Below are 24,516 nucleotides of genomic sequence, written 5' to 3' on the forward strand. Positions count from 1 at the left end.
ATATCAAGAGAAGAGTCCTTTTGATGATCTACTTGATGTTGTTCAGGGAGGTGGTTTAAGTGTCCTGGCACAATAACTCATTTGGCCAGCACATGCTGTGTCTCCACTACAGGGTTTTGCTGGTATAGTTACACTAGTGTAGCTATATCAGAAAAGCTGTTGTGGTGTAGACTAACCCTTACTCATGTGTATCTTCAGCCCTCCCTCTGCAGACTCTGCCTGGTACACGGCCGTGCACTGGCCTTTGGTTGTGGTTTGGCCCATGATTTGTTAGGACCACATCCTAGCCTCAGTTATACCAATGGGCAACCCCATTGACTCCAATGACATTAGCAAGGTTGCACAGGTGTAACTGGGACTAGAGTCTTGTATTGTCTGTTACATTGTACAATCTCAGAGGAGCCTCCATGCCTAGCCTAGAACTTGGCCATTTGCAATATCAACACTGCTGTGCAACCAAGAGGCAATCTGATGAGGTTCAATAAGGATAAGTGCAGGGTCCTGCACTTAGGACGGAAGAACCCAATGCACCGCTACAGACTAGGGACCGAATGGCTAGGCAGCAGTTCTGCGGAAAAGGACCTAGGGGTGACAGTGGACGAGAAGCTGGATATGAGTCAGCAGTGTGCCCTTGTTGCCAAGAAGGCCAATGGCATTTTGGGATGTATAAGTAGGGGCATAGCGAGCAGATCGAGGGATGTGATCGTGCCCATCTATTCGACATTGGTGAGGCCTCATCTGGAGTACTGTGTCCAGTTTTGGGCCCCACACTTCAAGAAGGATGTGGATAAATTGGAGAGAGTCCAGCGAAGGGCAACAAAAATGATTAGGGGTCTAGAACACATGACTTATGAGGAGAGGCTGAGGGAGCTGGGATTGTTTAGCCTGCAGAAGAGAAGAATGAGGGGGGATTTGATAGCTGCTTTCAACTACCTGAAAGGGGGTTCCAAAGAGGATGGCTCTAGACTGTTCTCAATGGTAGCAGATGACAGAACGAGGAGTAATGGTCTCAAGTTGCAGTGGGGGAGGTTTAGATTGGATATTCGGAAAAACTTTTTCACTAGGAGGGTGGTGAAACACTGGAATGCGTTACCTAGGGAGGTGGTAGAATCTCCTTCCTTAGAGGTTTTTAAGGTCAGACTTGACAAAGCCCTGGCTGGGATGATTTAACTGGGAATTGGTCCTGCTTCGAGCAGGGGGTTGGACTAGATGACCTTCAGGGGTCCCTTCCAACCCTGATATTCTATGATTCTAACATCCACCAGAGAGGGAGCTGAAACAGCATAGACTGATGCAAAACACAAGGTCAAATGTCGTCTGCACTGAAATCCCCTGGATGTTGCTATCTCCACAGATGCTGACTCTGCATCTTCAGTTGTTATTACTCCCTACGTTGGTGATTTCCAACTCGGTGGGAGGGACATGGGAGAAGTGAGGAGTCTGTTCCGGAGGGAGGTGTGGTGGTGACATTCAGTAACAAAGAAGGAACCTCTGCACTCCCAGGACTGCCCCGACCTCTGAGACTATGTCTACGCTAGGGGATCACACATGTTGTACCTTGTGTAGGAGAAGCTCATTGCACACACTAGCTGCTCCTGGCATCTCTCCATTCCCCACAAAAGCTCCTTCTGTTCAGCCTCCCATCCCGTTCTTTGTCAGGGATGCCCTGCAACCCCCACAACCTCCCCCATGTTAGAGGTTCTGTGAATCTCAGTTCCCGCTCCTCTTATACCAGGGGCCCCTATTTTCTCCTCCTGCCACAGTGGCTCTGCGTGCACCCCATGTCCTAATTCACCTCATTCTCCTCCATGGCCAGGGCTCTGTGTGGCCCCTTCACCCATACCAGCTTCCCCCAATCTCTCCTCATTAGAGGCTGTGTGCTCCCCAGGGTCCTCCATTCTTTCCCCATGGCAAAAGTTCTGTGTGCACCCCCACTCTCCTCTATGTCCCCCATTCTTCTCTATACCATGGATACTGTGTGCCCCATTCCCAAACCCCCCCATCCCCACCTTCCCCTCATGCCAGGGGCTTTGTGTGCCCCCCTTCCCCAATTCCAGGGTCCCCCATTCTCCACCCCCATGGCAAGGGCTCTGTGTGTGCCCTGATTCCCCCCTTTCCCACCCATATTCCCCATTCCCCCTCCCTCCATACCAGAGTTTTCTAATCTGCCTCCCGCCAGGGGTTCTGTGTTCCCCATTCACCCCATGCCCCCGTGATGATTTGTGGGGTTCCTAGCAATGTGAGTCACCTTATTACCCTCCCCCTCCCACCTCCAGTGAGAGAGAGACTTGCCAGCTCCCTGACCTCTGCTTTCTCTTAGCTACCCAAGCACTCTCCGCTGGGCTATGCAGCCCCCACTTTGCCTTGCAGGTTACCAGTAGGTGCACCCCAGTCCTTTGCCGTGTTCCCCTGTGGTGCCCAGCCCCTTAGCCACTGACCACGCACAGTAACACCAGGTCTCCTGTCCCCAAGGGGCCAGCGATGACACCAGCTCGTTTGATTCAGCTCATGGTCAGCACTTAATACCATCGGAAGCATAGACGACCTGTGCCTGCTGGCAGTGGCGGGGGGAGGGGGTGCACAACTCAGGAACAGCTCAAGTCAAGACTACCCCCCCACCCTCCCAAGGCAGTCCTCCCCCATGGGAAAGCAGCAGCTGCTCAACGGCACAGCTCCCTGGCTCAGCTGCTGTGTCGGGAGGGGGCCTGGCCACACCATGTGACTGAGCAATCTGGGCAGGGCATGACACCACATGCCCCTTGCACAAACATCACCTCTGCCAGCAAGTATAACCTGCTTTCTAAAGACTAAACTCAACTTGCCAGGCTAACCTCCAATCTTAGTAAGTTTATCTTGCCCCAAATGTCCTTTGCAGCATTTCAACCAAGCTGGTTGTGATCCTGTTTTCAAGAACGTAAACATGCTGTCTGTTTACATCCTAGGTGCAGGATGCCAAGGTGTGTTCTTTGCTCCCCAAATACACAGAAAGGCAAGGGGGAGCGTATTTTAGGACAATGGTTCTCGTCCTCTGCTGAGTTTCTCTAGCTGTTCATTCCTTTCTGAAGTTCTAACAATCCTTCATCTGACTTCAGATACATAGTCTCTGGGCATGCACTTCACAGCGATATTAACAGCCAGCCTGACCCTGCTTTCATTTAAGATCTTCCATGACACTCTTTGGTGAACCAGAGTGTACATACCAGGATCAGGATCTGCTTGTAACCCCGTTGCCAGTTGGCATTGAGGGGTTTTAGGGTTACACGCCCATACCAGAGTTCTCTATTCTCCCCCTCATGCCAAAGGCTGTGAGCACACCCCCATTTCCGGCCATTCCCACTTCACGCCAACCATTCTTCTTCTTTCTGTCTGGGGGCTTATTCATTCCAGATGCCACCATGTTAAAATCTATGGGGAGGATGGGTAGAGTTAAGAGAAATGGGTATTGTTATACTAGAAAGCATTAACTCAGCCATCCGCCAGCTGTTTGAGCTCTAGATAATTGCAGAGGTGTTTGACTGTGGCTGTACTAAAGAGCTGTCAGGGCTTCATGTGTCTCACATTTTCCCCTTTTGGTTTTATATTTTCCCCCAGAACCAATAGGATTCTGACCATTGATGCCTAGAATAGTCCCTGAAATTTTAGAATTGATTATTGTGATAGACACAGAGAAATGTCAAGTCGAGTGTAAGGCCTTCACACAGCTCTGGGTGACCCCATCACTGGGCCCTACGTGACCACAGGGTCACAGCACTACTCAGGTGTGACCTGGCCACCCTTCTGTCGTGATGGAGATGCAGTAAGGCCAAATTTGAGTGAGTGGCATCGTAACCTGGCCCATGGGCTCACCGCACTGTTTAGGATTGCCCCACCTTATGAATTGGGGCCCTACACGTGTGCCTACTTGCCTATGCATTAATCCAGCCCTGCCGTCACAAGCTCAGCCAAGCAGGAAAAAGGCAAGTGTAGCTGTCCCACTCGCGTTTGTACCGCGACCAATTAACAAGTGTTATAACTACGCTTAGCTATCTCTGCACTAGGATTGCAACATTTATTGGTATGTTAAAAGTACACTTTTTTTCCTACTGCAGACAAGCCCTGAAAGAGAGAAACTGAGGCAGAGGGTAAGGCTGAGTTTTTCAAACTTTCCCAAACCTGTTTATAACCCCTTTACCAGTTGGCATTGAGGGGTTTTGGGGACATACCCCTATACCAGAGTTCTCTATTCCCCCCATCATGCCAGGGGCTGTGTGCACCCCTCACCCCCACTCCATTTTCCACCATTCCCACTCCTCAACCATCATTCTTCTTTCTGTATGGACACTAAGCCATTCAGGGTGTCAAAGGGGTTAGACAAACACCTGGCAGGAATGGTTTATTTATTACTATGTACACTTAAAGCGGGACTAAGCAATAACTAAACCATTCCAGTACACTAAAGGCTTTTAAAAAGATGCCAGAGTATTTAATGTATTAAAACTCTGTTTCCTGTACTAATTATGAAAATAGTCAATATGAAGCTAACATTTCCATGTCTTTATTGTCTTCTATCAACTCAAATATAGCGATAAATGTATATTGTTTAAATAATCAATTCTGATCACATAACATCTCAAAAGTAGAGTATCTTGTCCTATAAATAAAGATTCTGTCTGCACTTAAAGTCTGGGTCAATATGAATAATGTGATGTATTCTGAAAGAGCTGATCATCATGAATATAGAGTGTTTATAGGTTGCTATGTGGTTTTCTATAGATGATCTTCTAAAATTAAAAAGCCTGATCTAATATAACAAGTGCACGCTCTCTTTGTCTTAGGTACTTATGTGGCTATTACTGTAGAATCTGAGAACCTTGCAATCATTTTAGTGTATTTATCTTCACAACCCCTCTGTGAGGTAGGACAGTGCTGTTATCCCCACATTATAGATGCGGAATTGAAGCACAGCAAGGCTATATGACATGCTCAAGGTAACACAGGAAGTTTGTTGTAGAGCAGTAAACTGAACCCTGGTCTCCAAAGTCTCCGGTTATCACCCTAACCACTGACCCATTCTCCCTCTCCATCAGTATTTATTTATTTATTTGTAAACCTGGTTGATGAAACATTCCCATTCATAAAGTTGCACTGGTTTAGCTAAATCGGTGCAACATCACACCTATAGTGAAACCAGTACAAGGTTGTGTGTTCAGCAGATCCACATAGATTTATTCCAGCACACACATTCTTTTGGTCATCCACTTTTGGTGCAAACTATGTATTTCAGTAGAGCTATGCCCATATACACCAACAGAGGTTTTGACCCCAGATATTATTCATCAGTATCTTGCACGGCTCCACCCTGGTTTGCATCTTGTTTGTTGTTGCATCCCCTGTCTCTGATCTGCCAAGAATGCCAGCGTCTCCCTCCCATTTGGTTCTTTCTCCACTTCCCACCTTATTGCCTTTTTCTATGCTTCCCACTTTTTATGGGGCCTTTGACCAAATCTTAAACACATGTATGGTGGAATAAACATCTGTGCAGTATCTAGACTAGCATTTACAAGTGAGTTGGTTAATTTGAGTTAATTGGCAATCAAAACATTTGAGTTAAAACAGGACCACAGATTCTCGACTAAACAAGCCCACTAGCCTCATTCAGGGATCTCACAATTTAATCACTGTTAGTTTCCAATTTGTGACGCATAGGATCCTCATCAAAGAGCTACAGTTACATGGTTTGGTTTAGCTTCTAGTTTATTTGAACCACCACTAGTTCTCATTTGAATTTGTCTGGATCTGGCTTCCAGCCAGGGGTACTTGTTATGCCTTTCTTGGGTAGATTAACATTTCTCCAGCCCTTGACTAATTTTTGTGGCTCCCTTCTGCACCCTCTCCAATTTTGCAACATCCTTTTAAAAACATTCTGTTCTCTTTTCCCTGCTGCTCCCAGCCTACTAGCTCAGTGACTGTGGGATTTCTCCAGCCACCTTGCAGGGCAGGGATGCACAAAAGGGTGGACAGGATGAAGAGGAAGGGGCAGACTGTGGGCGGGGGGGCAGGGGGAAGAGCGCCATTCACCCCCACAAGGATGAAACTGGCTGATGCCTCCACCAATATTAAATCCGAAACCACATGTTTTTAAAGCTGAAGTTTGACTGTATGCAAATTCTTTTCCAATATGCAAATTAGCCAATTTGCTTAAAACATAAATGGGGCACAAGTTCCTTAACTCTTTTCCTTAGTTGGTGGCAACTCTCGAGCAAGGATCATTTCTCATCCAAACTGAGAGTATGGTCACAACGTCATCCCACATATCTCGCCAGTCCCTATAGACACTATCTTTCATCAAGGGTGATGTGTGGGCAATTACTGTGGCTATGATTGATGGTCAAGTGGCAGCCAGCAGGAAGTGAGGTGACCTACGACATATGCACTTATCCTGCCTGCCATGGAGCCCTGCCCCCTGTAAGCCCCCTGCCTGCAGCAGGAGCAGGTGGGCATGGCTGGGGATAAGCCCCTCTGGCATCCTGCCTCACACAGAGGTGCTGTGTAAGTGCCCTATGGCCATGTGGGCACTTTCAGCCCCTGAGCTGAAGTGGTTTCTGAAGAGCAGCTCCATGCCCTAGGGGGAAAGACTAATGCAGGGTCTCTCATGCGGCCATGAGGGGGTTTTCCTGCAGCCACAACAGCCTCCTGGGCAGTGATGGGGCGAGAGGGGGAGAGACAAAGAAGCATTGGCTTCAGCCCTGGGGTGCTTGGGAGGTGGGCTTCAGGATTTAGGGAGCCTGGCTGTGCAGACCAGGGCTCCAGCCATGGGGCTTCAGGTGCCAACACCGGGCTCCTGCCCCCAGCTCTCGGCTCTGGCCACTGGCACGGACCCCAGCTCTGGCCATGCAGCTCCTGACCCTGTCAGGCACTGACCCGCAACCCTGGCCATGCAGCTCCTGACCCTGTCAGGCACTGACCCCCAACCCTGGCCATGTGGCCCCGGCTTCAGTTCAGGCTCCAATCCCTGGCTCTGGCAGCATAACGCCGGCCCCAAGCTCTAACCGCCAAACCTGGCAGCAGCCCCTGGCCCAGATACTGGTAGCTGGACACGCACTCCAACGCCCTGGCCGCTGACCCCAGGTGCCAATCCCCAGCCTCGGCCATGCAGCAGTGGCCCCTGGCTGTGCAGCACCAGACGCTGACCCTGGGCTCAGGCAGATGCTGGCCCAGGGCACCGATCCCGAGCTCTGGCTGCAGCCTCCGGCCCCGGCTGTGCAGACCCTGCTTACTCTTCTTAGCAGGCCACTCCCTGCTACAGGCTTCCCTGATAACCCTGCACTGATCACACCACCGCTAAGCTTCACCCAATATCTTCCTTGCTGGCTGAGTACCCTCCTCACTCCCAGCTTCTTCCAATCTGGCTCAAGAAACGACCTGCTTGAGGCTGCCATCCTCGCTTGCCACCATCTTAGGTGTTGCAAAGCAGAATGCAGTAACGCCTAACTTTTAGTCACTTAGAAAATCACAGGAACAGCACTGCGATCCACAGAGTCTGAGTTAGGCACACAGGTTCCCTATACAATGAATGGGGGGAGCTTGGCACCTTGCAATCGATTCACAAAAGCCAGCATGCTAGGCAGGGAGCTGCCTAAATTAGCCAATGGTAGATAGGTCCCTAAGTATGGGCTGCAGGGAGGCACCTAGCTCTGCTAGCAATACACAAGCAGAAACCCCTCTCCTGGAGTCAGGGAGCTTAGGTGCTTAACTCATTGTTAGGTGCCTGCCTCACTCCATGCAAAACAGTAGGAGGAGGAGGTGCTCATGCCATTGCCCCCTTATAACTTTTAGCCCAGTGGTTAGAACACTCACCTGGATGTTGGAGACACAGGTTCAACTCCCCCCTCAGGCAGAGGGGGAACAAAAGACTGGGAAGGCATCTCCCACCTCTCAGGCGAGTGCGAGACCCACTGAGCGATGGGATATTCTGAAGTAGGGCTCTCTCAGTCTCTCCTGCTGAAGCTGTTCCACTTTGGAGAAGAATCTTTGTGCCACAGAGGAGAGAATGAAAATCTCTTATCCTGTTGGTCAGACCACTCACCTGGGAGATCCAGGAGCTGCTCCCCCTGCTACAGTGACTAATTATTTATTCAAAGTGGAACAGCTTCAACAGGAGAGGTTGAAGGAGACTATCCCATAGCTGGATGATGAGCGCACTCTCTTCAGCAGACCCCAGTTCAAATCTCGGGGGGGGGGGAACTGAAACTGGGTGTCCCACATCCCAGGTGAGTTCTCTAATTACTGGGCTAAAAGTTATAAAGTGGGTACCACCACCTCAGTTAGGCTCCCTCATTCAGTCAGGGGATGGCTTGTTTGGTTAATTGGCCCTCTTCTTAGCCTGCATTAACCCCTTCAGGAAAAGTGTAGGGTGAACACCCATCACAACAATAAATGTTGATGGGAAAAGGTGCAATAGGGAGACAGAAAGACCGAATTAGTCCAAATGAACAGGCCTAGTGATATAACTCAAGGACGGTGTTAAGATCATGCCTGATAAACAAGCATGGGACCAGAAATCAATGAACCAAAAGTGATGTGTTGGCAATTAGGCCTAATTGGTGGACAAAATAATGAGGGGATGGGCTATCTCACACACCACTCCCTTTTGGTGTTCTTTAAAATAGTAAAGACAGTGGGGGAAAAATACAGACAGAGGAGTACGCTGCTTGACTGAAAGACAAGAGAAAGAGAAGGCATGAGCTTCACTATCATAGTTGCCACCCCAACCCTCTCCTGGGACTCCAGCATCTAGCCTGACACCCTTGTGCCTTCTTCATCCTAATCTGGAGAGATGTCCTGACCAGACCAAGCCAGAAAGAAGGATCCATATGATACCTCTGGCTAAATTCCAAATGTCACCTGAGATATGAGACTTTGTTTCCCTGGGGTTACTGTATCCTACGCTTTCCCTATTTTATTTTTTTCCTCTCCCCCACCCCCTTTTCCTTCTGTCTAATAACCATCTGTTTTAGTCAGCCAAGACTGTATATTTTACAACACTGATGTAAGCCTATGACCAGAAGGAGACAGCTAAAAGCAATGCCCTAAACAGCCCAATACTGATACAGGTTTGCCGGGTATGTCCCTGGCTTATAAGACCATTTGCTGAGTTTGTGTTTCTCCAGCAGCGAGGTTGCAAGTGAGAGTCAACACCAGAGACAGAAGCTGCATTTTCTCTCCTTGCTGTTCTTTTCTTCCCCCTTTTCATGTGTATGTCTTGTTTGTCTTCTCAGAAATGGAGTTGGACTTTAATAACAGCAACAACAGCTCCAGCCCATCTCAACTGATTTCTACTCTTCCCCCCCAAAAGTAGTTATTGCCATCTGCAATATTATTTAAGAGACTATCAGAGAAGAGGGGTATGTGTGTGTGCGTGTGCAGGAGGGGAGTTCTTCTTAAATACTCCCTACAGCTAAAGGAACAAGATCAAAGGATATTGTTAAAATAAACCTTACTCAAAGCATTTGAATTGTAATGTATTCATGGTGTTTCCTTACCTTTAATAAAAGGTTTAAAAGAGTGTGTTTGCCATGGTACTAAACAGGCTGAGGCCTCTGTATAACAAATGCCAAACGTTATACAACACCGTATAATATTGGCCAGGGATAGGAGCAAGTTAACATCTGTGACTCTTTGGGCCCATATGCTCCCTCTAAATTGATACAATAGATGAAAACTACTCTATAAATGTAATACATGATTATTAGATCTTGCTGTAGTACGTGGCTGTTCACTGCATCCTAAGTGCCCCCTCATGGCTAGGATTGCCTATGTGGCTACCCTGTCTCTATTTCCCCTTCATCCTGGCCCCTTTAAAAACCCCACACAGTCCCCAGGGACCCTCTAAACTCAAGCCTTTAATTGACTCTTCACTAGTTCTCCTCAGTCTGCCAAAAAAACACAACTCAAACATCCAGACAAATACAGTTTTTCAGCTCATCTTTCCTTCTTTAAAAGCCAGTCACAGGCTCTATCTGGCTAGGGCTCTGCAGAAGTCCAACTTGCTCCTCAGAGCAGCTCCTTCCACCAGCCCCAGCTGGCTTCCAAACAAAAAGTAGGACAGGCCCCACTACAGCTTCTTGTGGCCTTTATATTAGAATCACCTAATTCCTCTTTGGTGGGGCTCATCTCGTAATCAGGATTGTCTTGGGCCCAGGCACTCCAGCCTATGGGCAAGCCACCCAGTTACACTTGGGACTGTGGTGAAATATTTTACAATGGCTGAATAATAACTATAGTTCTGGGCAATGATGATTGCTGGTTTGAAGAAATGGATCTTTCACAACATTGCAAGAGTTATATATGTTTTTATTGTTTTCTGGTAGAAATTAGCAGGTTACTAATGCAGTGTCTCTCATGCGGCCATGAGGGGGTTTTCCTGCAGCCACAACAGCCTCCTGGGCAGTGATGGGGCGAGAGGGGGAGAGACAAAGAAGCATTGGCTTCAGCCCTGGGGTGCTTGGGAGGTGGGCTTCAGGATTTAGGGAGCCTGGCTGTGCAGACCAGGGCTCCAGCCATGGGGCTTCAGGTGCCAACACCTGGCTTCTGCCCCCAGCTCCGGGCTCTGACCACTGGTACTGACCCCAACCCTGGCCATGCAGCTCCTGACCCTGTCAGGCACTGACCCCCAACTCTGGCCATGCAGCTCCTGACCCTGTCAGGCACTGACCCCAACTCTGGCCATGTGGCCCCGGCTTCAGTTCAGGCTCCAATCCCTGGCTCTGGCAGCATAACGCCGGCCCCAAGCTCTAACCGGTTTCTAAGGCATAGAGTAAAATGCTGTTAAGATAGGTCACATGTATCTGGGAGGGATAAGCAGTAGGACAGAGTGGGGTTGAGGTTGTGTGACTTTCCCAAGAAGCTGTAGTTTATCTGCATGGCACAGCACAGACCTTATGGGGCATTGGGGGCATGGTAAACCCAACTGCCGGGGTGAGGTCCAGGTCTGAGCTGGTAACTCCAGGAGGAGGATGGAAAGTGAACCTCTGCAGGAGGCTTGTAAAGAAGAGGAAGAGCTCCATCTTGGCAAGAGTCTCGCCTGCACAGATCCTCCGACCTGTAATGAAATTCACCAAGGATGGAAGGATTTCAAAAGTAACAGCAACACAACAGATTTGAGTTTTAACTCTAGGAAAGAGCTGTAGATAAGCGCTTAGCAATTATGAGCTAATTCATCCTCACAACACCATCTCAGAAAGCAAGTGTTATCACCTCCATTTTACAGATGGGAAAATATGGCATAAAGTGGGTAAGTGACCTCTTTGAGGTCACACCGGATGTAACGGGCAAAGGAAGGACTAGAAATCAAAAGCTCCCCATTCGTAGTACCTTGCTCAGTCCACCAGACCATAAGGTCATCCAGGCAAGCTAGTGCCCATATGCAAGGGGACAGACAGAACCTCCTGAACAACCTAAAGGCTGGAATTCTCTCTAAGGACCATTTTAGCTTGCTCAAGGAATGGCAATGACAGGTTTTGGCAAGAGCCATCTCCAGCTCTCCTTTGGCTCAGGGTCCAGAATCCACAGCCACTAAGGTTTCAGAGTGTCTGGTTCTGGATTTTGGTCCATCTCTGGAAACAATGTGATTTTCATGCTTAGTCCTTTCATGTCTCTTACTCAGCAGGGATTGGAAGTGCAATGGAAGTAACAAACTCAACCCACAGAGACAAGGAATATCTAGCATTGCTCCGGAACAGCACTGAGAGAGTTTCGCCCAGCCCTTCCTTGAATGCAAAGGCAGACTGAGATCCAACATGATGCCTTAGAAGGGGGAAGACACAAGACAAAGGCAAACTGCTGTCCTTGAAGGGAAGTTACCTGCTGAAAAAGGCATGAATGCCTCATTCTTCACGAACTTTCCATCTGTGCTGAGGAAATGCTGAGGATAGAATTCTCCAGGCTTCTCCCACTGAGTCTTGTCACACAAAACAGAGGCCAGTAAGGGGATGATATAAGTACCCTAAAAAGCATCACAAAATAAAAATTAGAACAGTCAAAACTTTTCCATTGAACTGTGATTTCAACCAAAAAAAAAGGTATTTTGTTGGCAACAAAAAAATTCGTGGAAAAATTCTTTTTCGGCAAAATTTTCCCCAAACTAAATTTTTTTACTGATAACCAACATTTTTACTAAGAACTATTTTCGAAAATATAAAATTTTCACAAAAAATTATTTTTAATCCCAGAAACAGCTTCTCTGTTTTTTTCCTGGAAATTTCTGTGAAATTGAAAAAAAAAAAAACAACCCTCAATTAAAAATAAAATCCTTAAAATAAATAATAAAAACATTTGCATTTTTCTACTAGCTCTAATAAAAATATCAAATTGACGATAAACTGTGAGCTTCATTCAGAAAGATAACAAGCCAGATCATCAGATGGTGTAAACTGGCATAGCTGTGCTCACTTCATTTGCACCAGCTGAGGATCTGATCCAGGAACAGTATCCTGCAGGTATATCCATTCCGGGGGTGCCCAGAGAAGGGCTCTTTCCACTTCTCACCCTGCCTTCTTAATATTTCATGCCTTCATAGCTGACGAACACTCAGGACAGCACCCCCCTGCCCTCTTTCCCATAAACATATCGGAGGTTTGATCCAGAGCACTGCAGACATCACTGCATGTATTACTTTGTGGTTTGTCTTATCTGATCCCAGCAGCTAAGAAGTTTAAAGTTTGATTAGTCTGTGGATGGGAATTGTCCAGATTAAGTCAAGAATGCGGCCAGAAGTGGTGTGGCTGGCTTCCTGTCCTATGAGCCAGAACTGATTGTGTTGGGTAGGAGGTGGTGGTGTGTTGTTTGGGAAGGACTCAGCTTCAGTGAACTCATCACCACGTGTGAAGCCAAAGTGCTCACAGAGCATTCAATCTGCTGTTAGTTTCATGATAGAACATCTTTAGTTTCTCTTAAATTAAAGAGAAAGGGGAATATTCAAAAAATGTCCTCCCTTCTCATCCAAATCTGCTTATGTGATTGTGTGTCTCTCTGGGGTTGTGCTAGCCGCAGTGAGGAGAAGCGCCTACTATCTTATCAAGAGCTATCAGAGTAACTCCTTTAGCTCCAGTTAGATGGGCTAGAATTTTTGATGCTGAAGCCCCCAGGTTCAGTCCCTACTGATCACCATGGTGTTTATGTGCATGAGGTCATGTGATTTCTTGTCTGGAGGAATTTAAATAATGCATTGTTATTCTGTTTTAATTGGTGAGTTTAAAAGTCCCGGTAATTAAAGTACCTCTTAAAAACTTACTTTAGGAATAACATAGCCATTAAGTCTGACATCCTCAGTAGTCTCATGAGGCAAGCTCATTGGCAGGATATTAGCAAACCTCTGAATTTCATGGATAACTGCGTCCGTATATGGCATTTGTGTCCGATGTTCATAACGAAGCTGGGCAGATCCTATAACTCTTTCGATCTCTTCGTGGACTTTTTCTGAACAATTAAAAGAGAGTGAAAGCAGGTGCTCAGATACTATGGTGGTGGGAACCCCTATGAGAAACTAGACAGAGAGAAGAAAGCATACAACTGACACCTGCTAAACAATATAATCGACACTCTTTAGGACACAAACATCTTATTTCTAAAATGCTGCTGCTGACAACCTTAGTTACCAAGGCTGAAATGGTACAAGGCTCAGATGGGTAATTTGGGAGCAGAGGTAAGCATGCCTCTTCTAGCAATGCATAGTAGTAACCTACTGAGTGCAGAGAAGATACTGTCTCTGTGCAAAGGGTCGGGCTTTTGCTTTGAGAGCTCGATCCTGTGAAGTGCTAAACATCCTCAAGTTCCACTGATTAATGAGAGTTGAGTGTGTGCCGCATCTGCTATGATCAGGCTCTTGAGGTTTACAATAACTGTGGTCCCTCCCATCCTTAGTGCAGTCTAGGATTTAGGGAGACCCTGTGTGGGGACATTAGGCAGCAAAGAGTGATTTAGTCAGAGAGCTAAATGACCAGGGAAAACTCCAGAGCCCTCTCTGAGTCTAGCAGCCTCAATAAAGAATTCCCTTTACTTTCATGACAGCCGAGTCTGTCTTCTCCCTACTGCAAGGGATGACATCATGCCAGAGGTCTTGCATTTGAACATGGGTGAGGACTGTTGTGTCTATATGTGTATGGACATAGTTTGTACAAAAGCACACTCAGTACATACAGAGCAGAGTAAGAGAAGTGATGAATAGTCAGAAGGGCTCAGAAATCTTACTCTGAATAGCTGGGTATTTCATCATAAGCAAAAGGCCCCAGCGGAGTGTGGTAGAAGTTGTTTCCATCCCAGCCGTGAACAGATTACTCACCAGGCTTTGCAAATTCTCATTTTTGAAATGGGAATTGGGATTATATATTTCCTGCAAGTACAAAACTCTCCGTTAAAGTTTAAAGAATATTGGTAATCAGGGAAAATCTGCATTAACCCCCTCTACCTTTCCCAGCCCATTGGTACCTCCTGCTGCCTGACGAGAAAGGCATCAATGAAACTTCTCTGGTCATTGGGATCTAATTGCTTCAGGTATTCGATGAAAGTCTGCTGAATAAAGGAGTACAGTTCTTCCATGTTATTAAAGACAGTCTTGTGATTTCCTGGTAGGAACCCAAGGGCGGGAAATATATTGAACACCTAAAGGAAGGGAATAGCACAATTAGCCAAAGGGAACACAGATTATAGTGGTTAACAAATCATTCATGATCAGCCTGTGGCTTTACAGTAATACGTATTGGGTTGATAAACATGGTCTTGTAAATAACAGGGCCTGTTTCTATACGTCTTCCACATGCAGATCTCCCATTGAGATTAATGAAACAACTCTTGGAACTCATCTCCTTCTTCTTCTGCTTCTTCTTCATATGGCTGGTGTAGGTGTAGAGCAACCACTATAATTTTACATTCAGGAGGTTAAGCCGGCCAGGCTCCTGGGATGTGTCTATAACCTTTGTGCCCTAGCACTTTATGCGGTCGCTACCACTGATGCTGTTGTGCGGATGATAGCAAAGGTTGGGGAGCTTGTGTAGGGCGGTCACCAGCCTTTTAACGCCTGTGTCAATTGACTTTTAGAAAGGGTGTAAACTCACACGCTCGGGGCACAAGCCAGCCAGCTAACTGATGGTGGTGAGGATTATGGGCAGGGTTTTCCATGGACAGGTTATTCACTGTAGGCAGGTTATTCCACCATTGCCCAACATAAGGGTTTCTTGCTTGTTCCCCGGGAGCATCTGGGGCTGCTTCCTGTTAGAGATGTTAGAGCTGCTCAGCAATTTTTAGATGAAATGGTTGAATCAGAAAATCCCAAATCACTGAAACTAGAACAGGTTTCAGAGGAACAGCCGTGTTAGTCTGTATTCGCAAAAAGAAAAGGAGTACTTGTGGCACCTTAGAGACTAACCAATTTATTTGAGCATGAGCTTTCGTGAGCTACAGCTCACTTCGCTGTAGCTCACGAAAGCTCATGCTCAAATAAATTGGTTAGTCTCTAAGGTGCCACAAGTACTCCTTTTCTTTTTGTGAAACTAGAACGTGTCACGGAAACCTATTGTTTTGATGACATTTTCAACAGGAAAGGTTTTGCAGCTCCAGAATGAATTTTTGGCCAACCCTCAAGGGGATGGGGGCGGGACACAAACAATTCCGCAGAATAGCCAATAGCCCTGTGTTTATGGCACTCGTGCAGGATATGAGAAACCCAGGTTCAAATGGCTGCTTTGCCTGATTCTCCCACACCCGAGTTGAGGGCTCTAATCATTGTGCTATTGGATAATCTGGGATTAGGATCTCTCTCCTTTGGAAATATTTTGAAATCCCAAAAATAGACACGGGATAAACCAGACTAATATTACCGTAACCATGGGACTCCCACAAAGCCGGACACTTTCATTAATTAAATAGATAAGCCTGATAAACTTTGGGTCCTCGTAATCAAATCGGTGTCCGAGCATTATCGACACAATGACATTGGAAACAGCAACATTCATCATCTTCATGGTGTCAAAGGGGCTTCCTAAAAAACATTAAACAGCAACATCCATCATTTTGTTGGTAACCAACAGGTTTCATACTGGAAACCATTGAAATAACAGGCCGCCCCTGCCCCTTTTGGGATGACTTGCATTCCTTGGGGCAATAGAAGGGAGCAGTCTCTGGGCTCCTTTTAGCAGAGGCATTACTGGTGTGCAGAGAAGGAGGACTCATTACACCTTTCCCTTGTGTCAGATCCTCAGGTCAAACTTCCCTGAGAGTCAGTCTGAGATTTGCCTCAGTGAGGAACTGGACCATTATATTTAGGCTAATCCCCCAGCACCTTCCCCTCCCACCCTTTACACAGCGACCAATTGCTCCAACTGGTTCAGGCTCCTCCCCTAAGTTCTGACTAGTTGGAATCAAAGGCAAGAGTCATGACTGAGTTAATTTCCAAGTGAGGTGACTCCATGAGGGTGGGAGAAAGGGGGCTTCACAGGCCCAGATGTGGTTAAGGACTTTGAAGGATTACCAGTGTTACACTACGAAGCTCAACACGTACTTACCTTTGCGAGATTCAAAATCCTTTATCAGATAATCACATTCTTCCAGGATTTTGTTCTCAATGGTCCTCCTGCCCATACCAAAATCCCGTAAGGTCGTGAGAGTGAATCTTCTCATCACTTTCCAGTTTTCACCATGAGCAAAAATAACACCTGAAATATCATTCCTTAGATTTGAATATGAGCAGCCAGTATCAACTAACCTTAAACGTCCATAATGCTCAGCCTCCCAAACACCACAGGTTACATTTTCAGAGCAGTCTGCAGCAAGTCGTTATTAATTATGCATAAAGAGTAACTCGATCGCAAGGGCTGCTTTGCTTTCAACTTCACTTGGTCATGCATTGAGTTACGTGGCTAAGTAAGACAAGCTTGTACTCAACCCTGCCTCAATGCAGGGGCTGGACTAGATGACCTCAAGGTTCCTTTCAGCCCTACATTTCTATGGTTCTATAAACTTTTATGGGGAGATTCACAAAGGTACTTAGGGGCCTAATTCCCAATTTTAGGTTCCGCTTAGATCCTGCCAAACCCCGTAAGTGTCTGCACTCATTTGGTGCCAAAATTTGCAGGATAAACATTCCCTAGGCTCCCATGTTTCTGTCTCTTTCTAGGCATCTGGACACGTATCTCCTTCCTAAGCCCCCGTGCAATCCATGAACTGGGGTGTTCACTTGCCTATCTCACATTTTGATCCCAATAAAAGAAGCAGAGGTGATGGTCGTGGTACCCACCTTATAACTTTTAGCCCCATAGTTCTAGCACTCACCTGGGATGTGGGAGACCCAGTTTCACTTCCCCTCTGAGGCAGAGAAGAGATTTGAACATGGGTCTGCTACCTCTCAAGAAAGTGCGCTCACCATCCAGCTATGGGATAGTCTCCTTCAACCTCTCCTGTTGAAGCTGTTCCACTTTGAATAATTAGAGTCACTGGAGCAGGGGGAGTGGCCCCTGGAGCAGGGGGAGTGGCCCCAGGATCCCTGGTTGAGTGCCCTGACCACCAGGCTAAGAGACATTCATTCTCTCACTCGCTGACAAAAAGACTCTTCTCAGAAGTGGAACAGCCTCAGCAGGAGAGATTGAGAGCCCTACTTCAGAATATCCCATCGCTCAGTGGGTTGAGCACTCTCCTGAGAGGTGGGAGATGCCTCTCCCAGTCTTTTGTTCCCCCTCTGCCTTAGGAGGGAATTGAACCTGGGTCTTACACATCCAGGTGAGTGCTCTAACCACTGGGCTAAACGTTATAAGGTGGGCAGTGCCACCAGCACCTCCTCCTCCTGCTGTTTTGTGTGGATTGTACTGAGACTTAGGCAGGAGATAGGTGTCCAGATGCCTAGAAAGATGCAGACACATAGGAGCCTAGGGCCTGTGAAGGCAGGCACCTAACACTGAGTTACACACCTAAACTGTCTGACTCCAGGAGAGGGGTTTCTGCTTGCGGATTGCTAGCACAGCTAGGTGCCTCCCTGCAGCCCAGACTTAGGAACCTATCCCAGTGAAGGGGCAGGGCTTAGGAAACACCCCTCTCATCAACATCTCCCACTGGCTAATTTAGGCAGTTCCCTGCCTAGCATGCTGGCTTTTGTGAATCAGGTGTCTAGTTCTTCCCATTCATTGTATAGGGAACCTACATGCCTGACTCAGGTTTTGTGGATCGCAGTGCTGTTCCTGTGATTTTCTAAGTGACTAAAAGTTAGGTGTTACTGCATTCTGCTTTGCAATGCCTATGATGGTAGCAAGCAAGGATGGCAGCTGCAAACAGGGAGTTTCTTGGGCCGGATAGGAAGAAGCTGGGAGTGAGGAGGGTACTCAGCCACTAAGGAAGACACTGGGTAAAGCTTAGCGGTGGCGTGATCAGTGCAGGGTTATCAGGGAAGCCTGTAGCAGGGGGTGGCCTGTTAAGAAGAGAAAGCAGGATCTGGGAGGATGCAGGGAAAGCCAGGACTAGGGAGGTGAGTTCAAAGAGGAAGCCTTGAATGGAGAGCTATCATATGAGATTTAAAGGCAGCAGCCTCGCCGGTTAGTCAGAGAAACCTGTTGCGTCCCTGCAAAGCTGTCAGTCATGGAGCTCTGCAAAGTCCAGGCACTCCGTTGCCTCTGGGGTTATTGGAAAAGAAAATAGGTGGGTTTAGTGTACACGTTCTGCAGTGCAGACAGCCAGGAGTAGGCAAGCCTAATTTCTTTTTCTTTGAGTCTTTTTGTAACTTGCATGGGTTTTGTGGTGTTTCCACACTGACGTCTGCAAAGGGTAATGAGATGGTTGCCTCCAAGTCTTCCAGCTCCTTTATTTTCACCTCAGATTTAGTTTTGTTACCTTACGTTACATTTACTGGGGTCTCTATCTTTCACCGATAGACAGGGATGGACTTACTCCATTGTTTAATAATGCCCCTTTGTATATCTCCTGTAACATTTTTGTGTCAAGTCCCCAGTGTCTTGGTCTTATCTTTGGAAGCAACAGAACTGCTGAATGGAAGTATACAAGTAAGAATGTATGCTCTCCAGACTGTTCTGATTTCTCAGCCCTGCAGAACACACCCCTGACAGAAGAAGAATGTTTCCAATGGTCAGAGCATAAAACAGTCTTATCATTAGGTAAGAGAGAAAAGAAATCTCACCATGTCCTCTTGAAATTTTTTCAAATATTGGGATTCTAGGCCTTTCCACAAACGCATCTGCCTGGTTCACAAGAGCCTCCTTCACCATCTTGTATCCCGACAGCACCACCATTTTCTTGGGTCCCATCTGAATGCTGAAGACTGGGCCATATTTCTCAGACAGCTTATATATGGGGGGGGAGAGGGGGGAGAAGCATTATATGTTTCCATGCTACTGTTATACCAACTGTTGAGTTTCAATTGATTTTAAAACATACAAGCTAGAGCTGGTTTTTTTTCTTCTGTCTACAAATATAGCTGAATGAACAAGTGCCAGGTTCAGCATCCAGACAGGAGACCGTTATACACACTGCTGCTCTTTTGCTGCTGTTTATTTTGTTTGGAAAAAGCATTGTAAGGTTTTAAGTTTTGCTATAATATGGGCATAGAGCTTAAGAATGCCTAGTACATAGAGTGTCCGATGCCCACTGAAACAATCTTTAATGTACCCTCACAACATCCTATGAGGTAGGAAAGTGCTATCAGCCCATTTTACAGGCAGGGAACTGAGGCACAGAGCGACTTGCCCAAGGTCACACAGGAAGTCTTTGGCAGAGCAGGAATTGAAGACAAGTCTCCAAGTCCTAGGCTAGTGTCCTACTTATTGAAACATGGGACCAGGCTTTGCACTTATGTCTATGACAAACTTACCATGTACATTCATTACCTTTGTAACCCTGTTAAAAAAAACAGGCTCTACAAATGACACACTGCTTGGCTCCCTGGGAATTGCCCTCAGGAGGGAATTATGTAAAGGATTACCTATATCTGGTTTTACCTGCATACAGCAATTACAGACAGTATAATGGGCTACAGTATACCATTAGAGCTGGACAGGAACTTATTTCCTTTTCACACATACAAATTTGACAAAAATGATTTTTATTGACATTTTTCAGGATTTCATTTAAAAAAATTAAATTTTTGATTAAAACAAAACAATTAACAATAAATGAATTATTTTGTAACCAACTTTACTGAGAGTATAGTTCTTTCACTTTGGCCTTGAAAAAAATTGACAGTGTATCAGTGGTTTTACTTTAGATGGGCTTGTTATTGTTATTATAAATGGCACCAAATATATGCTCCGTGCTTTGAAGACAAATAAGAATACAAGGTGCTTTCCCTGAATAGCTGACAATCTATGGCTCCAATCTTGCTTTGAAAGCTGCTTGTGCAGACCCTTCTATCTGCATGGACTCTCATTATTATTAATCATCGGTGTTACTGTAGCATCTAGGAGCCCCAGTCAGGACCAGAACTCCATTGTGCTAGATGTTGTACAAACACAGAATATAACAATGGGCCTTGCTCAAAGGGGCATAAAATCTATGTACCACTGGGTTCAGCATGACTTCATGGGCACAGGGGTCTGTGCTAGCAGATCCTGATGCAGGATCAAGGCCCAGATAGACAATGAAAAGATGAAGGATGGGGCATGGGATACAGCAAGAGGCAAGTGATGAGATGTGACTGTATCAGGCCATCTAACATAAGCTCTTCAGCACACGGGCTGTCTCAGAAGAATGACCATACTGGGTCAGACCAATGGTCCAGCTAGCACAGTGTCCTGTCTTCTGACAGTGGCCAGTACCAGATGCTTCAGAGAGAATGAACATTCCTGGGCTATTTTGAGTGATCCAACCCTGGTCATCCAGTCCCACATTCTGACAGTTGGAGGTTTTGGAACACCTAGCCCACGGGGTTGTATCCCTGGCTATCTTGGCTAATAGCCATTGATGGCCCTATCCTCCATGAACTTATCTAATTCTTTTTTGAATCCAGTTATGCTTTTGGTCTTCCAACTACTGGATCTCATTATGCCTTTGTCGGCTAACTTCACGGACCCCCTATTGTCAGAGACTTTCTCCTTGTGCAGGTGCTTATAAACTATCAAATCGCCTTTTAACCTTCCCTTGGTGAAACAGACCAGCCTTCTTTGGTCTCTTCTTTTATGATGTGTTTTCCAGACCTCCAGTCATTTCTGTTGCTCTTCCTTGAACCCGGTTCCATTTGTCAGCACACTTTCCATTTGTCAGCAGGAGCCATGGTGGGTTGGATGTGGGCTGCGGGAGGTAGTGGGGCCCAGGGATGATGGAGGAATGAATGCAGGGCCAGGAAGGCAGAAGGACCAGGGGCAATGGGGAGGGGGTTGGATGTGAGCTGGGGGAGGCAGCAAGGGCCACTATGCCGAAACCAGCGCCTGCTGCCACACAACTGGGGCTGGGGATCTGCACCCGGGGTCAGCAGCCAGGGCTGGGAGTTGGAGTGTGCGCCTGGGGATTGGTGCCCGGGCCAGCGGCCGCCACCAAGGTTTGGGGTTAGAACCCGGGGCTGGGGTCGGTGCCAGTGGCCAGAGCCCGGAGCTGGGGGCAGGAGCTGGGTGCTGGCACCCAAAGCACCATTGCGGGTGCCCTGGTCTGCGCAGCCAGGCTCCCTAGGTCCTGCCGCTGGAGCCGCCTCCCAACCACCCCGGGGCTGAAACTCCCATAGCTAGAGAAGAGAACTGACCTTCCTCCTGCAGCGTTGTCCCCTTCCCACCTGCCGTCCCCCGTCTCCAGGGCCTCTGCCAATGCTTTGCCATCTCCCCCTCCCCCATCACCACCTAGGAGGCTGTCATGGCCACAGGAAAACCCCCTGGTGGCCGCTTGAGAAACACTTTCTTGTTAACTGCTTGAAATGGGCCACCTTGATTACATTGGCCTCATTAGCACTACAAAAGTGATCTTCACCCCTTCTTGTCAACTGTTGAGAATAGCCCACTTCGACCTTAATTGAATTGGCTCGTTAGCACTGACCCCCACACACACTTGGTAAGGCAACTCCCATCTTTTCATATGCTGTGTATTTATACCTCTCTACTGTATTTTCCACTCCATGCATCTGATGAAGTGGGATTTAGAGCACAAAAGCTTATGCCCAAATACATTTGTTAATCTCTAAGGTGCCACAAGGACTCCTTTTTCATTTTGCTGATACAGACTAACACGGCTGCCCCTCTGAAACCTGTCACTTCAGCTCAGCCATAGAGCACTTGCCTCACACAGAGTTTGCGGTGTAAGACCCCAGAGGGGCTTATCCCCAGTCATGCCCACCTGCTCCTGCTGCAGGCAGGGGGCTTACATGGGCAGGGCTCCATGGCAGACTGGATAAGCGCACCCTCTGCATGGTCCCTTCATGTCCATCCCTCTGGTTTAGCTTGTATTGCAAGTATTGTTAATTATTATCACTAACAAACTTTTCTGTCACATTCTCTCAGTGATGTGTGACAGGCATGCACAGCGCTGCTTTAAGATATGTTGAGTGAAGCCCAGCACAGATCAAAGTTCTAGATAGGCTAGATAAACATACATACAATTCAAACACTGGATTAGTCTTTGCCCCCGGGCATGGAGTGGCTCTTCAGAGACCGCTTCAGCTCAGTGGCTGAAAGTGCCCACATGGCCATAGGGCCCTTACACAGCACCTCTGTGTGAGGCAGGAAGACCCCAGAGGGGCTTATCCCCAGCCATGCCCCCCCCCATACCCTGCTCCATCCAGGCAGGATAAGTTCATCCTCCTCATGGTCCTTTCATGTTCACCCCCCTTACGCGGGGTTAGCCTGTACTGCAAGTATTGTTAATTATTATCTTTAATGAACTTTTCTGTCACATTCTCTCACTGATCTGTGACAGGCTTTAAGATATGTTGCATGAAGCCCAGCACAGATCAAAGTTCTAGATAGGCCAAATAAACATACATATAACGCCAGACTGAAGGACCTGATCCCAGATTGGCTGAAGTCAATGGTAAGTCAGTGATCAGTGCCTCACTGACTAGCTAACTCTTAAGCCGTGCTACCCTTGCTTTGTCTGCGTTAAGCATTTCCCCTCGCAGTGCGCACTGCTTCTAAAAATGGGGACTCCTGCATTTTACTTAGCTTGCATTTTTCCATCTGCCATTTACAACTCTGAGATCAAGTATAGCCTGCCCAGTCCATCCCATTCGAAAGTGTTACCTCAAGCAAAGTTCGGTAAGGTCTCTTCAGGTTCAGCTGGTGTACATTTCCAAGGACGGGTAAAGGTCTTGGTCCTGGGGGAAAATTCAGGCAGGCTCTCTTATTCCAGCCCCTTTTCACAGTGAGAATAGAAACAAAAGTTACCACAAACAGCAGCAGTATGACAACTGGATCTGCCAGCGTCATTTCTTTGGGATTGATACCGTACTAGTCAGGAATTTTCCAAAAAAAAAATTATGGGAAGAATGCAACCTAATCCAGCTGTGTCTGCAAACAGAGTGATCAGCTTTGTTAAAAAAGTCTGTACATAGTCTCTCCCTATCCTATGATGCCTAGCTTAACCCTATTATTGCTGGTGAAAAATCATTCATTATGAAAACGTTATCTGCAGCTCCTTCCTTTGAAAAGTACTGTGGACAGAATGGCTGGACATCCTGGTTTACTGGGATTATCGTGGTTCTAGTGAAACTGGGGTTTAAGCAGAACAAAGGGACATCTGTCATGGCATGTCTCATGCAAACCTGGTCCTATGTTAGCTCACTTTCTGCTGGCTGCCACTTGGCTATCAATCATAGCCACAGTAATTGCCCACACATCGCCTTTGATGAAAGATAGTGACTATAGGGAGTGGCGAGATATGTGGGATGATGTTGTGACCATACTCTCAGTTTGGATGAGAAATGATCCTTGCTCTAGAGTTGCCACCAGCTAAGGAAAAAAGTTAAGGAACTTGTGTCCCATTAATGTTTTAAATAAATTGGCTAATTTGCATATTGGAAAAGAATTTGCATGCAGTCAGAAACTTCAACTTTAAAAACATGTGAGTGTGGATTTAATAGTGATGGAGTCATCATCCTGTTTCATCCTTGTGTGGGTGAATGGCATTGTCCCCTCACACTCTTCATCCTGTCCACCCTTTTGTGCATCCCTCCCCTACGAGGTGGCCAGAGAAATCCCACAGTCACTGAGTTGGTAGGCTGGGAGCAGCAGGGAAAAGAGAACAAAATGTTTTTAAAAGGATGTTGTAAAATTGGAGAGGGTGCAGAAAGGAGCCACAAAAATTAGTCAAGGGTGGCACACACACACCCCTCTTCTCTGATAGTCTCTTAAATGGTAATAAACTACTTTTTGGGGAGGAAAGACTAGAAATCAGTTGAGATGGGCTGGAGCTGTTGTTGCTGTTATTAAAGTCCAACTCCATTTCTGAGAAGACAAAACAAGACATACACATGAAAAGGGGGAGAAAAGAACAGCCAGGAGAGAAAATGCAGCTTGTGTCTCTGGTGTTGACTCTCACTTGCAACCTCGCTGCTGGAGAAATACAAACTCA

General features: G+C 46.9%; 2 protein-coding genes across 5 annotated transcripts in view; one reads left to right on the plus strand and one right to left on the minus strand.

Annotated features, from left to right (window-relative positions):
- Positions 1–11,846, plus strand: part of LOC125634671 (cytochrome P450 2K4) — a 39,920-nt gene extending 28,074 nt beyond the window's left edge. The window contains exon 10 of one of the 4 annotated variants that reach the window (XM_048845733.2): positions 9,258–10,213. In XM_048845733.2, the coding sequence (XP_048701690.1) occupies positions 9,258–9,311 (54 nt within the window). In that variant the 3' untranslated portion in view covers positions 9,312–10,213. Of the gene's footprint in view, positions 1–1,354; positions 4,793–9,257; positions 10,214–11,644 lie in introns of those variants that run through there. The other 3 variants (XM_048845732.2, XM_048845734.2, XM_048845735.2) reach the window with 3 other exon arrangements.
- LOC125634672 (cytochrome P450 2K1) lies at positions 10,312–23,474 on the minus strand. Its single transcript, XM_048845737.2, has 9 exons — positions 23,187–23,474; positions 19,151–19,313; positions 16,536–16,685; positions 15,852–16,012; positions 14,464–14,637; positions 14,227–14,368; positions 13,271–13,455; positions 11,842–11,983; positions 10,312–11,080 (listed from the first exon to the last, which is right to left on the minus strand). The coding sequence occupies exons 1-9, from the start codon at positions 23,370–23,372 to the stop codon at positions 10,893–10,895; spliced, it is 1,491 nt and encodes a 496-aa protein (XP_048701694.2). The 5' UTR covers positions 23,373–23,474; the 3' UTR covers positions 10,312–10,892.
- Positions 23,475–24,516: the final 1,042 nt, after the last annotated feature.

The sequence above is a fragment of the Caretta caretta genome, chromosome 3 (assembly GCF_965140235.1).
Source record: "Caretta caretta isolate rCarCar2 chromosome 3, rCarCar1.hap1, whole genome shotgun sequence".
Classification (NCBI taxonomy): Eukaryota; Metazoa; Chordata; order Testudines; family Cheloniidae; genus Caretta; species Caretta caretta.

What these genes read in the sequence shown, in the direction of transcription:
- LOC125634672 (XM_048845737.2), bottom strand. Translation starts at nt 23,372, where the DNA reads ATGACGCTGGCAGATCCAGTTGTCATACTGCTGCTGTTTGTGGTAACT. An exon ending in GTGGGAGTCCCATGGTTACG is followed by an intron (nt 14,638 to 15,851) that starts GTAATATTAGTC and finishes CCCTTCCTTTAG; the next exon opens with GTGTTCAATATATTTCCCGC. An exon ending in GAAATACCCAGCTATTCAGA is followed by an intron (nt 13,456 to 14,226) that starts GTAAGATTTCTG and finishes TTAATTGTTCAG; the next exon opens with AAAAAGTCCACGAAGAGATC.